This window comes from Mastigoproctus giganteus, chromosome 7, assembly GCF_048544385.1.
Source record: "Mastigoproctus giganteus isolate SK-2022 chromosome 7, ASM4854438v1, whole genome shotgun sequence".
Classification (NCBI taxonomy): domain Eukaryota; kingdom Metazoa; phylum Arthropoda; class Arachnida; order Uropygi; family Thelyphonidae; genus Mastigoproctus; species Mastigoproctus giganteus.
Window position 1 is genome coordinate 192,021,618 of NC_143581.1, and position 16,401 is coordinate 192,038,018.

The 16,401-nt window shown below is 40.4% G+C and overlaps 1 protein-coding gene across 1 annotated transcript in view; it reads right to left on the minus strand.

The window, feature by feature from the left end:
* The window catches only part of Pde11 (Phosphodiesterase 11), a 186,298-nt gene extending 171,091 nt beyond the window's left edge, over positions 1-15,207 (minus strand). The window contains exon 1 of the mRNA XM_090377320.1: positions 14,388-15,207. Within this exon, the coding sequence (XP_090233446.1) occupies positions 14,388-15,104 (717 nt within the window). The 5' untranslated portion in view covers positions 15,105-15,207. The remainder of the gene's footprint in view (positions 1-14,387) is intronic.
* Between the last annotated feature and the right edge of the window lie 1,194 nt (positions 15,208-16,401).

Below are 16,401 nucleotides of genomic sequence, written 5' to 3' on the forward strand. Positions count from 1 at the left end.
TTATCAAGAGCTTCCGAGGTGTATTGCCAGAAAGGAAGTAAATTTGTGACTACTGACTTACCACTGCAGAAACCATGTTGATTCTGATCGATGAAAGGCTTGAAGAATTCGAAGAGATGTTTGTGCACTGCTGTGTCGAAGAGTTTAGCCAGGCTGTTTTGCAAGGTTATGGGTCTGTAATCGCATACGTCATTTTTATCACCTTTTTTGAAAATAGGAACTATATTGACCTGCTTAAAGTGCTTAGGATACTTCCCCAGCCTGAGAGACAGGTTGAAGATCCGCAGTATGAGGGGTTTCAATGTAGTGATAGTCCTTTTCCAAAATAAGCCTGGAATGTCATCTGGGCCTCTAGTATATTCATTTTTCATGCTTTTTAATGCCGAATTTAAATCTTCATCAGTGATAAAGAGATTAATGAGGATATCATCTTTAACAGGTGTGAAGTCAGGAAATGAGGCAGGTCTCAATGTATCATTTGTTTGAATTCTAGAAAAGTGTTTGGCAAACTCTTGAACAATACTGAATTCGTCAGATAAGAGAATTCCATCTGCGTTTCGGAGTTGTAACTTTCTACTGGTTATATTCTTATGCTTCATGAAATTCCAGAATGGTTTGATATCTCTGTGAGTAAGCAGACTATCCTGAACTGACTCTGTATACATGTTGTAGGAGTTTAATATGAGAGTTTTCACTTCTTTGCGGAGTTGGCTGAATATTTCATAGTATTGACTGTCACCTGTTTGCTTATATTTGTTTCTGTAGAATTCTTTGGATTTAATTTTACGTATTAGTTCACTATTATACCAGTGCGGGTAGGTAGAGCGTGTGGTAAGATGGGATTGAGGAACAATGTCAGATATAACTGAATGGACACAGTTAATCAGGTTGTTGGTGAGCACATCGATGTCATCCATAGCGTCAGCGAGCTGCTTGTCTACGTTTCTTAGAGCTAGGTTGAGCAGAGGCCAGTCAGCCTTTCTGAAATTGAATCGAGGAGTACGGGAGCTGCATTTGAAGTTATGAGAAGTCACTGTGATGTCAAAAGTAATTGGTGAATGATCCGAGTGAAATATGGGGTTGTCGGTGTGAACATCTATATGAGTAGAGGAAAATATTAGGTCGAGGTAGGCATTTTCTCTGGTTGGAAAGTTGCAAATTTGTTCCAGACCATAGCTGTGAAGCATATTAAAGAGAGCCCTAGTCTGCAGTGATGGAGAAGAAGATTCTAAATTGGCCATTTGACAGTTAAAGTCACCCAAAACCATTGCTATGTCGGCAGATTGAATTAGTGGGAAGATTGATTCCAGCGAGCTTTCTAAGTACTGGAGGTCTATATTAGTTAAGGGAGGTGGAAAATAAAGCAATACTATTAAAACCTTTAACTTGCCAAGATGAAGAAGGCAGTATACTGATTCAATATTTGTGAAATTTGATGCAGTTTCACAGAGTATATGGTTAGAATGTATAATAGCTACTCCGCCTCCACGAGATCCTCTGTCCTTTCTATGGATTGTATATTGACCATCTATAATCTCCTGATCATCAATATCAATGGAGAGCCAGGTTTCAGTGAGCAGGTAAATGTCGTAAATATGTGAGCCTTGGATTGCTCTGAAGTGGTTTAGGTTGCTAATTATACTCCTGCAATTCTGAAGGTAAACACTGAACAGTTGGGATCTGGGGATTCTATGACGAGAGGAGAACGTAGTATGTGTAGATAGCAGGGTATCTGATTGCTATGCCGGTGGAGAGGAGATTTTGGACTCCCTTGATGGTCTGTCCGTGAAGCGTTTTACTAGAGCCCCTGATAAAAGGGATCTTAGATTCAACACTTTTTCTGTTTGTGATGGAAGGCATGTTATTATAAAAGATGAGTAGGCGGACAAGAAATTATACTTTAATATAATACAATAGTATTATAATTATTTACTCTGGCAGGTCCTGCCACCTAACTTCCTGAGATTTCAGTGGCTAGGACCTTAAAAAAAAAAAAAAATTATCTTTCGCGTGCGGTGTAAGAGCGCTAGGATTTCAAAGGCCGAAATTATTGGCGAACAACAATTTGGACGTGTAGGGCATTCGCTTGTGTACAGATAGAGTAGGGGAAGACTAAAGACTGGTGGGAAAGACAGAAATATGGGGGGTCAATAGGGAAGGCGATCCCAACAGGCGTCAGTGGGGCATGCCCATACCCCACCAGAGGAGACAAGATTTGCTTTTTTTTTAGGAGCATTAGCAACTAAGGCCATATTGCTCCGGGATATGCGGTGGTCATTCCCTGACCTTTCCGCATCCTCTGTATTTGGTGGTGACGGGCTCGAACCCCGGTCTAATCAAGAAGCGTGTGCTACGCACTGCTGCTCCTTCCCACCTGGCTACGGAGGCGGCGAGGAGACAAGAGAACAGTCACCTCCCCCGCCAGGGAAGCGAAGTGGAAGCAAGCCAGGAAAGACTGCCCAGCTCGGGTCGCAAATTGGTGCACTGGCAGCAAAATCTGCTGTTCAAGGTGGGGAAAATATATGGGTTCACCGAAGCAGTCGAGACCAGTTCCCTCATGTCGGTTGAGGTGAGTCACGTTTATGGGTTAGATACCCGACCAGGGTAGAGTGTCTCGTAGATTGTCTTTTGCATCCCGGCGGGGTCTGGTCCGTTGATCCTATTTCTGTTATCAGGGAGGGCGGTCATGTACCTTTTCCACCAAGTGAACCCATCATTTCTGTGGTGTGGGTCCTATTCAAGTAGGTTGGTTGGGTCAGACAATTTGGGTTTCAGTGCTGGTGTATTTGCTCATAGTCCAGTTGTGGAAGTTTCATGTCTGCTACAAGGCGTACTGTGCCCTTAGTTCCTGATCGCAGAACGGGTTCTTCTTCAGGCAAAGAGTTCCTGTGTGAATCTGGTGAAGTTCTTATATTCTTTGCTTGTGTCCAAGAGATATGCTCGCGGCAAGTAGGTCAATCTTGTTATTAGGTTTCCACGTAGGTCCTCGTAGTTTGTACATTCGTGCATGAGGTGGATCCACCTTTCCAGTTCGACACATGAACAGTTAGGGTCTTGGGGGAGGCCCAGAGATGTTAGTTTCTCGTTGAAGGGGCCGTGACCCGTCAATAAGTAGGTGGCATATAAGCCTGGATGGAACCATACAGGTAGTTTCAGGAAAACCCTGTCTACATCAGGTATGAAGGGTCGTGTCACTTCCCGTTTGGTTGAGTCTCTCCACCTGTTTTAAGTGTGTCAAGAGCTGAGCTTTTCCCATTTTTATAGTGTTTGTGGGTTCAATCGTAAAGCCCGAGTAGGTCACAGAGATTCCTTTTGACAGGTAGTATACTAGTCCGCATCTGACCACTTCGAGATCTAGTGGTAAGGCTCCAGTAAGAACCTGGAGCGCCTCCGTGCTCATAGTATTGCAGGCTTGGGTGGTTTTGGGCAATATTGTTCGTTGTGTCGAGTCCAGTATTCTTTTGTTGATGGCCAGTCTGGTTCTATGGTACCATATTGGTGCGGCGTATGTGATCGCCGGAAGAAAAGTGGTCTTGTAGTACAGGGATATGGTTTGTTTACTCAGCCCTCAGTCCCTGCGTGATTTTCGCGCAATCAGGCCCGAGTAGTTCCTAATCTTGGTCCTGAGATGCGGTTGGAATGTGAGCTTGTTGTCGAAAATGATCCCAAGGTATTTCATTTTTTGGCGAATTTGATTGTAGCGCGATTTATTTTAATTTGCGGTGGCCTTCTTATGTCCAATGTTCCCTTAAGCAAGATGGAAGTCGTTTTGGCAAGCAAGATCTGTATAAAGTGATCCGCAGCCCGCCGCTCTAGAGTACGTGCAACTTTATTTGCTCGAGTCTCAAGTTGTGCCCTATTATCTGCCGTCAAGGTGAGAAATTAAATCGTCCGCAAATGCCTGGGTTACCACGTCCCCAAGGCCGGTGTTCAGAAAGTCATCAAATACTATATTCCACAGCAGTGGTCCGAGCAAGGAACCCTGGTGGAATCCCCTGTTGATGTTCCTGCTGATTTGTTGGTATTTTCACTTTTATTTTTCGGTGTGAGAGGTATGTTTTGATATTGTCATAAAGGGTGTTGGGACCTGCGCCATTCTGAGTCTACCCAAGACGATCGGCCACCAAAGGGAGCCGACAAAATCCACTGCAAGTGCTTCTGTTGGCAATGATTCACTGATATCAGTATGTTCCTCATCGCATCGACAGTCCAGCGACATGGCTTGAATCCGAATTGGTTTTTTGGCAGTGGAGTAGTAGTGCTATATCCATCTATAAAGGAGTCGTTCATATAGCTTACTTAAAACTGTTAGAAGCACTATGGGTAGATTTGATTCAGGGAGTGCCGGATTTTTGCTTGGGGCTTTGAGAATTAATTTGACATTTGCTGTTCTTCACTCCATAGGGAAGTAGCCAGAGGCGTTAGAGTGCCCGGCACATGGATGACTGGACCTAGGGTATCCTCATCCCAAAGCATGACACTGCCACCACCGGAATCTTTTCGTCCCACGGTGCATCCAGGCGCCTTCACTTCCCAAGGTAAACGACGCACACGTACCCGGCCGTACGGCCGGGTACGTGTGCATTCATTATTTATACACAGTCTGCCGAGAGAACCACAAGGCTAAGGCTGATTATAAAAATTGTCTATGGGAATATAATAGAGCTGTTGGAACTCAGATTGAATTGAGTTTAGGTCCCTGATCTGGTGATTCGAATTTAATAAGATGGTCTTGGAAGTTAAAAACATGTCTGAAAGGTGGCTCTGTTAATCTTGTTTAACCGCCTCATGACCCAATATTCTTCTGTCCAAAAATTCCTGAATTAACGTTAGCAGGGACTATGTTAAGTCCCTCTAGAATGGAAACTGAGATTGGGGAATTAATATATATGTATATTAGATAGATATTAAATATGTATATTAAATACATAAATATCTGTGTTAAATACATATGTATTTAATGTTTATTTCCAATAATTAATGTCTCGTCCCCATACAGCCATCTGGCAAGGAGGGTATACAGAAAAATGTAACATTTTTCTATGACTACATTACGCAATTTACCGCGCTTTAGATACTGCGGATATAAATAAAGTGGATACATCAAGGCAGCTTTATGAGTAGCATTAAACAGTCCAAAATCAATGTCCTGGTTAACTCTCCATTACCACTGTACGTAAATTTCTACATAGCTATAGTGAGGCATCTCATTTTCCAGCAACCACCTACCAGAACAAGATCAGAGGGTATTGTCTCTTTTAGAATTTGTGTTCTGTACGATTTCTTATCACAGGATTTTCCTGCACGCATGTCCAATACATTGAAGAACACTAATGTGTTCGAAGGGAACATATTCTGTAGACTGTTCAGGTTGTTAAGAGCAAAGCGGAGTGGCAAATAGGATCGATTTGATTTCACCCACCTATTTTCAGACCAGTACAACATTCACATGGTTAGGAGCATCAATTCGCCAGTACGTTATGCAAGTACATGGATGTTTCTTGAAGCAATTTGTTGTTTCCTGGGAATAATGTCTAAATCATGTAATATAGCTCTAGAGATGGTAAAGGGTTTTCCAACTACCCTGTACATCCACCTGAGGAGATAGTACTCGAGGCGTATAAACTTGTTTTGATAAGCAGATGGAGCAAATGACCAAATCACTGATGTACACGAGGTTGGTAGAAGGCATTTTTGTATATAAGACAATGTCAGCTTGGAATTTCTCCTGCCCACCAGTTCTTGCCTGATTGCCCACATGGTATGTTTTTGATCTAGCGTTGGCTTTCGGAAAATGCCTTCTTCATTCTAGGTAAGGCCCAAATCTGTGTGGGAGATGACCTTTTTAACTCGTGACCCACGCACGAGAACCTCAATGTTGTTTTTCATCTTCTTCTTGTTGTATGTCATTTGAGCGGTTTTCGAAGGGTTTAGTTCCAATCCGATGCCGCTCATGTATTCTTCGAGTTACTAGTTAATCAAAAGTGTGCATGCTGCTTCTTTTGAAATGATGAGTAATTTCAGATTGTTTGCACATGACAAGTGGTTGGGGTTGTCAGCTTGGAACGGCTCAAGGATAGCGGTAAAGAGAGTAGCAGATGGTTCATTTAGTTAACTGGGGTAAATTCTTGCTTTATTTTCTAATTTTCCTACTGGAAGCCGAAGTCACTGCGGAAGGATTTACTAAGAGTAGGTTCTCCATTATACTGAATGGTTTGTTTTTAGTGCACCGGCAAAGCTGGTCATCATAAATCCACCACACTAAGCGGATTTATGATGAGACTGAAACCCACGCCTCTCAGATAAGATTCTAGATCTATCCTCATCTAAGTACAGTATTTACTCAGTCCCTCTTTTAACTTTACGTAAACTGCGCGATGAATGAAATACATGTAGCTTAACACTGCATCCTTTTGTTGATTTTTTTTTTTTTTTTCGTGCCCATATGAACCTCGACATTTATTTTTTCCGTATTTATTATCAATTCTGACTTTTGCTCGTTCTTCGGGAAATGTTCCCTATCAACGATTTTTGCTTTAAAATAAATTCCAAATCTGCCATGGCTAACGAAACAAAATCAAACGCTTTCACCGGAACTAAACTATCTGGTTGCTAAGTAGCGTGTACTTTGTTTATTGGCAAACTTGTCAAATGTAACGAAGTGTCTGCATAATTCAATTATTCTCCCAGCAGCTTTCTTCGTAATTAGAGACAAACTTGAGCAGGAGCCACCAGTAAATAAAGCAATTGTCTTCTCCATCCATAAACGTGCATTCTTCGACACCATGCCGAAACAATCGATTCTTTCTGAGTCTCCAGTGAGTTTTCGTGCCTAATGAAGTTTATAGTTCTGCAAATCATTCTAACAACGACGCGTTTTTTTCCTTCCTTTTAACTCATGCTCACTGGCTTCACTATTAACGTCTCCGTTAAATATAGAGGAAGCTTCAATGGCACCAGCAAAGAGTTCATCCATGCATCACACACACACAATGCACGTAAACAGCAATCCGTCCGGTAGCTAAGTAAGTAAAACATATGATCTTGTTAGTGAGTTTCACAAATGCAATGCAATCACAAAAAACGCGATAATATTTCTTAGTAAAAACGAAATTTAATGCAGTGGGCGCACAACACTAATTTTCTTCTAATGCTGACTATTTAATCCGAAGCATTTGAATCAGAAGATACATGAACTCTAAAATACTGAGTAAAACATGGTAATAACATCAAACTTATTCAAAAAGAAAGAGAAAACAATACGATGCATATTTACTACTGCGGGGGTGGTCCTTAAAGGAGCGCAGCAGGTGCAACACACTCGATACAGTAATTAAAAAGGGTCAGAAATCCCAACAGTCCCCTCAATTCTATCTAGCAAGGAGGATTCCTCCTCCTCCCAATATTAGTCATTGCAACTAACTTCCCGGAACTCTGAGACCGACCATGACTAGTTCAAAAACTGGAGAAAGGGACCAGATGCTATTTAGTTTGTGCCTTGCTTTGCTTTCTTAAGATCGTCCAAGAAATTTCCGCTGGTTATCGTCATTGGTTTAGAGAGGGCCTAAAGGAATACCTTGTGGGACACGCTGTGATATAGTAAAAGGAACTTAAATCTCCATGTACTAATGAATAATGAAAGAAAAGAATACCGGCATGAACAAAATCAGATGCATGAGATGTACCAGGAAATGGAAGATCAGTCTGTTCACCTTTAGACAGATTTTAAAAACTTCGAAAAGATCAATTAATTTATCTTCAAAAAGTTACGCTCCCAAATGAGAATGATACTGTTCTGCTAACTGAACAAGCTGAATTTTATTATATCGATGAGGAATTTTTCCCAGGGATTCTTTCAAAGAATTATCGAACAAAATTAATAAATTTAAAAAATATTATATATTTTAGGTTAATAAAATGAAAATAAAACAAAGTCTGTAAAATAAGGCGCTATACAAATCAGGAATCCTTTAAAATCTAGCACATTTTCAAAAAAAAAAAAAAAAAAAAAAAAAACGCCTAACACGCACGCATAATATTTTATCTTACACTCAAGAAATATTCTGAAAGAAACTATCCGGCACTGCTGGAATCAACGATTGCATTTGCCTTTAAAAATATATACAAGAAAAGGATAACATTTCTCTCTTTATAAGGTTTTTGCAGGACTATCTTGTTCTTTAATCTTCTTTGCGACAGCAGCATTTAAACTGCACAGATGCAATGGTCTTAATTCTCACAGCAGAACAAACTCGCCAAAGTTGCTGTGGTATTGCTTCACTAACAAACAGATGGACTCGCAAAAAGGTTAACTGGACATTTGTTTAAAATAAGAAAAACTGCTATGAGTTTTTCAAGACTAACTGTACCCTCAACATATAGCAATTTGTCTCTATAATGATAACATGCAAACGAAAGATGTTCAATGTCAATTGCGATGCGGTATACAATACCAGAGCTTCAAAGTTGTAATATAGCTAAATCTATCTAGTGTTTTTTTTTTTTTTTTTTTTCCCTGAAGAGCACGCTATCTGACGAGGGACCAGTTAGGAGTGTCTCACCTTTAAACAAATGGCCAATTAACTATTGGGCGAAGCCATCTGTTTGAAAGCAGTGCAATACCAGGAGAACTCGTTGCAAAGAAAAGTTTGTTCTACTGTTAGAATTAAGACTATTGCATTATCAATCCTGATGACTGCAAAAATAGATGAAAGGACATTTCTCTGAGTCCATATAGCTTTAGCTATATTATAACTTTGAATTTCTATTTTAGAGCTATCTCTAAATTGAGCCGGTGAAACGCTAAATTTAATATACATCTAAAGACAATCAATAAGATTGAAGGGAATTTAACATACGGGTTCTTGCTGGCGGAGACCGTTAAAACTATAAAACAGATATTACTTGGAATAGGTTTTGTCACACAGTCTCTATATTTCAATTTTTAGTGTATTGAAGATTCTCAGAGCACTGCAAGGGAACATCCGGTCTAAGCAAGTTAGGCTTCTCAATGGAAAAAAAATCACTTCCGTTATTTCTTACTCACTGACGGAGCGTAGTTACAACGTCCGATTGTGTTAGGTGATGAGATCCTCCCTGTAAGCAGCTCTAGCCGACCGGGCTAGCCGAGTGGGTAAAGTACCTGCCCGGCAACCCAAAGGTCGCGGGTTCGATTCCCGCCTCGGGCTTGGATCAAAGTACTGCAAAAAACCTTGGGAGGTGCAATATGGCCACGGAAGCCGATGCGCCAACAACTACCAAATCAAAAAAAAAAAAAAAAAAAAAAAAAGCAGCTCTGCAATGATACGTAAGTTACGACCTGCTGTTTCCATGAGTTCAAGCTCTGGTATGAAGAACAGCACGCGAGATAGTGAAGTGCCTTCTACAGACGCTGTTCATCCATCGATGAATTCAATAATCAGTGCTAGTGTTTATTCAAGTGTCAGGTGCAGAGTATCAAAGCCAACGTATAGGGCGGTACTAGCATGAGATACGCTTGTACATAGCGTACGATCAATTTAGGTAACGATCGCACAGCTCCGGTCTAATGATCCATAATGTATGTCCCTACATACGTCTTTGCATTATTGTGAGTAAAGTGATGAGAGGCCAGGCCCTCATCACAGACAAGCTATAAGTCGAAGTGGGGTTTGACAAATCTTATTCTGCAGTCCCCGATGTATAGTGGCACTTCATTTACTAATTCCTTTTATTAACTGATAATTTGGTTGATTTAAGAGAGTAAGATATAGCCGATGGTTTCTAGATAATTCTCTAACTGCTGTATTTGCTTAGCACCCAGTAGGATCACTTCTGGTAGTTGCTTCTGATTCGTTCTTTGTAGGAAAAATTCCATATCATAAGCGTAGCACAAGAAGTTATGGCAGTAATAACTGTAGGAACTACAGAACTCCATTAGATATCCAAAAGTATACATGAAGGATATGAAGAAAGTGCCTGGATATTAATACTACCATAAGCTGCTTGTCCTCGTGGGTATCAATCACAGTGGTTATAATCGCCGTCCCTCCCCCCCAAACCGAGTGGAAAAGACCCAGGTTCGAATCCAATCTGTGACAAGAGGAAAGGTTATGGGGTTTTTTTCCCGCTCCGTGGCTAAATTAGTCGGTCTCAGGAGTGGGTGTGTTAAAGTGTGTTCTCAATTATATTAAAATTTGGTGGTTTAAGCATAAAAAAACTGAAAACACATCTTACCATACAGAAGAAGAAGTACATAGGATTCGTTAGACACATATGTTCTGTGTGGTAAATATTTAGGCTCTAAGATTAAAATAACAGTTTAACGGTTAGTGCGTTCGAAGATACAGAAGATTATGCAGCGGTTAACGCTATATGAAAGGAGTGTAAATTTGAAATACAGGAACGAATATCTTAAAACTTAAGAAATGTATTCATTGGGAGTTAAGACTGCGAATTAGCATGAAAATATGTTTATGGTACGGAAACGTTGCATGCTTTATGGTTTAGGACAAAATTATTTTAAAATATATTCGACATAATTAATTGGATATTAAGTAGGCATCGAAGAAGGAAGAAGAGGGATAATAGTGCCACCTTATGAATAAATTCATTGACTGAAGATATAATAACTACTTGTGCGAATCTAATGAATAATATATATCCATTTATATACATAGACGACTTCTGGAAACCAGGCGAAAACCAATTGTAATCAGCCTTCTGCACTAAGCGGGGCTCTGCTGTAGTCACCTTTCCTCTTCAAGAGCATCTCGTGGTATACATGATGACTCTTCCTATGATTAAAGCCGGACCTTTCAAAATCGGCCATGTGGTAAGCAATGGCATATCACCACATTATCTGATGCCACAGAGACCATAAAAAAAACCAACTCCAAAAACTGATGTTAAAGGAAGACCTGCAACTAGGTGGAAGGATTGGATCAGTGAGCTTTTGGGCGTGACATTTTGCGATGCCGCTCGTATAGCACATGATCGATGCAGTTGGAGGAATTTGTTGGTGGCCACAACAGCTCTTCGGGGAATTATGTGACTGGAAGAAGAAAGGAGTGGATAGCAAGGTCCCACCCTCCGGAAACTCGTGTTTTTTTTTTATCCAGAAAATCAGGCAAATCGCGAGAGAACAGACTCAATTTATGAACACAATATACATGGGTAGAGCAGTTGGTTCGCAGATGGCTCTAATGTGACTCCCCCCCCCCCTTTATCATTAGCTGCCTTGACATCTAAGAAGAGTAGAGCTTTTACAACGGATGGCATTCTGAATCTTGTGGAAAGCAGTGGTCAACGAGTCTGGGAAGAATTGCTTTCTTGAAAATCTTGGGGTTATCAATCGACAGAAATGAGTATAAAATTTTTGTGATCTTGACGACAGAAATGACAAAGTATTTGTCCCATCAGGTAGGCAGTTCCCCCGTCCTAAGAATGCTATTAAAAGCTTTCGCAAGGGGTTAGATAATGTAAACGCTGCAGACTTTGACTATGAACAAGGAGTAGTCTTCTGGCACCACTGTTTCTTTATTGCGGAGTTGGTTAATTACTTTGATGAGGTCTTGTTTGCTTAATATGATGTGACGCAGAAAGATCTTATAAAGTGTCGACGCTGCTACAATCACAATATCATATAAACTGATAAAGATTGCATATACCTCGTTATAATCACTGCTTGGAAAGAATGTTTAATTTTTATCTAATTTTATAATTAGGAAGCATTTTTTCTCTGAAAAACATTTTTTGATATTCTGTCTGACACTGTACCAGGCATGCAATAAATATTACAGTACATGGCAATATTCACTGAGACTATTTTTATTGTCAACTGAACTATTATTTCCAAATTAACCACTAGCGCTATCTTTCAGTAATTAGTTCTGTTGTTAGTGCTTAATATTTTCCAAAACTCATTCACTACATATACCCTCTTTAAAATCCAGCATCTGCCCAAGGGCGACACCTCTATTTTGCTGGGAATAAAGATTTCGTTAAAAATATTTCTTCTTATGCGAGGCCTTCGTGGTAGCACAGTTGGTTGAATTGCCATCCTCCGTACACAGGGTGAAAAAGACCTGAGTTCAAGTCCTGTCGAGAGAAATTTTTATAGGCTTTTTCACAACGTGGCTGAGGTAGTCGGTCTCAGGCGAAAGTAGCATGGTTTTTCCTCCCGCAAACAGAAAATCGACTAAACACACGGAATTTACATACAGTATATACGAAGCAATAGGTTGTTGTTGTTGTGATGGGGGTTTAATGGCGCACGAGCTGCTGGGGCTATAGTGCGCCTACGAAGCAATAGGGCCTTAGTTGCTAATGCTCCTAAAACCCGATAATAACTGGGCACACTTATACTGCGAATACAGTAACGCACTGTCTTCTTTCGCTTGATGGACTGCAGCTAGTTAACTTCAATATATCCATTAAATATTATCTAACGCTGGATGTGATAAAATTATGTTAAAGAAGAAAACAACGTCTGACATTGTATATTCTTGTTTCATAAGTCTGAAAAGTTCTCTTGTCATAAAAGACTTACGTAAGACAAGAGTTGTGTCTTAAGTGTATCCTTCAAACTTTGTATCCTTCAAACTTTGTTTATGACAAAAAAGATTGATGGCCGCTCTCGTTTTAACAACGGAGGACAGTAGCCTTCATTTCGGTGAGAACCCAATTTTCAGCTAACAAGACATATATCACGAACTCTTGAAAACAAGAGCGGGGGTATGACAAGAAATGTTTTCAAAATATAAATTTTTATTACCTTATTTACTCGCGAAAAGGATCGTTGGAATTTTTTTTATTTTTCTAATATTGCTAATATTGTTATAGCTGAGATAATTATAAAAAAATTAATTGTTTTAAGTTTGGCAGTTGTTCTGTAAACGATTAAAAGTTCAGTTTTTTTTTTTTTTTTTTTAAGTAACTGCCTTCCACACCCAATTGGCAAGGAAGGAAAAAATTGCACACGGAAACCCATTTCTATAATCTACAAAAAGGGAAAGTCGTTTGAGTAGTATCGTAACAGCTGAAAGTGAATGGAAAGAAGAAAACATCGGATATACTATACATTAGAAAAATAAAAATAACACCTGCGAAAAGCTTTCATCCAGAAAATGCCCTAAAAATATTTCCAGCATAAAGTGGAAAGTAATTTATTTCACTTTTTTAACTCCTCTTCAACGCGGGAAAGCTGCTTAAGTTTCTGTCAGCAATTTATTTAAGTTATCCATCATTTCTTTTTTAAAAAGCACCTTCTTCTTGAGTCATGCACCATCAAAAGTGAAATGTAAATAAATTTAAGTAACAGGCCACAATTTACTGTGTTCCATTAATAGAAAATAACATACAAAACACATTATTCCTTAGGGCACACGCGCTATTTTTAATCTACATAATATATTTTAAATAACTGTTTTGTAACGTTAGCTATGCATCTTTCTGTTAGCGTAACAACGTTATAATAGTACATCCCCCTATTACCTGTACAATACATATAACCGGTCAACATTTGAATTGGAAGATAATTCCATTACCGGTACACGGATGAGGAAAGTCGTTTTTATGACTAAATTAATTTGGGGGGAAGGTATGTGGTGGGGGAGCACGTTTTTACCTGCAGCTCAGCGTTGGCAATAAGATATTTCCCGTAAGTGAAGGAAAGAAAATTAGGATGAGGGCAATTAGTTGAGGTAAGAGGGGGAGGGGGGAAAGATGTACAGGTGTACTATTATATTTGGCACAAAGATCACTCTTTACAAAACTCATTATCCAATAATAAAAAGTTTGCCGGTGTCACCAAGATTCTGTACGCGCCATAGATGCAATTTAACATCTTTGGAAAAGTGTTGAATTCAGGGGGGGAGAGAGAGAGAGAGAGAGAGAGAGAGAGAGAGATGCAACCCTCCTCTTCAATAATTTACAAATCTCTTTTACGGAAGGCATTAGTTTAACTCTCAACGGACCATGATGATTCGTTTAAATGAAGCAACGCGGGTCTTTGACCAAAGTCAAAGTGATGAACAATTCTGAACGCTAACTGAACCCCGATTAATCTTAACAGCCAGTAATTCCCCCCCCCCCCCAGAGAATGCGGAATTCTAGTAAAGGCAAAAGCCTCATGCTTCAAGATCTTGCGTTATGCCCTTACTTGCACAATTAAAAGATCATGGAACTTGATCCATCAGGAAAGAAAAAGACATTGTGTACATCAACGCATCTTTTACATAGGTGTAACATTCACTAGCAAATATGCATATTCGTGTTAGTGAATGATATACACATCTTATCAACAAATAAGAACCAATGTTTAAGTTGGCCGTGCCTTTGAAAGCATACAAAAAAACTTCAATGATCCTTATACAACAGGTAGAGAGCATGTCAAGAAGCAAACCTACCTGATAACAGTCCGGTATGTTCACACGCTCCCCGCTTTCGGCAACGTATCCTACAATCCCCGTGCCCCAGGGGATTCGAATCTCCTCCTTCTGTTCCATCTGCTCCACGGTCGAATCACTAGACACATCGAACAACTGGCTGACCAAGGCCCTGTTTGGCTGACCCTTTTCTCCCTGCACGAGGAACAGCGAGCAGCGATCGGCATAGGTCAGGATGCTAACGTTCTGCAGGATCTTGTGACACAGACTGCGGACGTCCAGATCATTGCAAATGTCCTTCACCAGTTCGAATATCAGCTCCTTCTCGTCCAGAGCTCGCAACTCTTGACGACTCTTGCGATTAGGTCGGCCGACGGGGATTACTAAGGCATCTCCGGGAAGTGGAAGCGACAGGAATGTCGGAGTCCCGTCGCTAGTCGTATTCACTATGGGTCGCAGGAGACCCCCGCGTTCGAATTCATGGGCAGAAATCTTGCGTACTGGAGTGGTGGCGCCAGATCCGGATTTCGACCCGGGACTAGTTGGAGTCGACACATTCTCGTGGAAAATACCCTGTGGCACGGCATGAGCCATTAACCAAGCGTCTACCATTTGTCTCGTGGCCTTTCGCACAAAGTAATCGTGGAGGAAAGCGGGATGTTCATCAAGCCAGGATTCGATCCTTTCGAGTTCTTCGCTGGCAGCTCCCTCTGGCGTACTACCAGTCGACTCACCCATGGTAGCACTCTCAAGCAAGGCAGAGCCACCTCGTGGGTGCCAGCCAGGCTGCCAGAGGAGACGCCATAGCACGGATGACGTACTTCCTTCCTTCTGTGAATCCAGTTTGGAAGATTTTCGAAATGAACCTAAAAATGCAATTAAATCATCTGTTTAAATGGTACATAAACATAAATGATAAATAGCAAGAACAGTGTATTTGATATACTGTGTGTGTGTGTGTGTATATATATATATATAGTCTATGATTTATTTGAAACTGCCATGAACGTCCCATTCATTTTCCCAATATTTACATAGCAATAATATCAATGACGTCAACAGTACATCGCACAATATATGGTTATCATGCTTTCGACAGACTATATATTTGCATTCTAAATTATAGAACAGAAACAAACAACAATATAACACTAAATCCGTATTGCAATATCAGAAGTGCTAAAAGAAGAGAAAACAATGAGTGGCGGGAAAAAACAGTTTGATTTTTCTGTTTTTCTGTTGCTCAATAGCGAAGATATGTGTGTGTTAAACTAATACCGTTCAAAGTGCCCTGTGGCGAGTTCCCCCTGTAGAAGACACGCAATGTTTAACAGAAGGCGGTGTACTTAGCGAGAAATTTCGTAACTAGACAAACTAACATAACTTAGACAATCAAGGGGTGTTTGCGCTAGGAAAACACTGAACGCTCCGGAAGAGAAACACTTAAGCACTAATTCCTTAACACATTCGCTGAAGTTGGGAAAGAAATGCCTGCGTAATGAGAGAAATTGATTATTTTGCATCATCATGCTAAAACAGGTTGGTCTTACCTTGCCCGAATGTGAAGAGCCCCTCTGCACCAAGATATGCTACGGCTTCATTTCCACCTGTGCTTAAACACGTTGCTCATTGTCATCTTCATTTGGACGAAGCCAAGGCATGGGGATTGAAAGACGGAAGCAGGTGGACACCGTCATTTGTTTGAAATCCAAGGTTAACCCAGACGTCATACTACCAGCATATAGCCTACGGGCACCTCCATGTTCGCGAGCTACCTTGCGTGTATCGTTGCTTTGGCAGGTTCATAGTAACAGAGACTGCAGCACGGTCGTTTACCTCTTGCGAACTGCCATTATCAAGATCAAATAATGCTTATACTAACATACCAAAAGTATTGTGTCTGCAATATTTGAATATGTATTTTCAACTCAAACGTGTGGATGCAAAATATTATGGATAATACTGTGAATCATTTGTACAGTCACGTGTTAGAAATCCTCTATGATGGGGTGTTGGTAAGAAACTGGCAAACTGT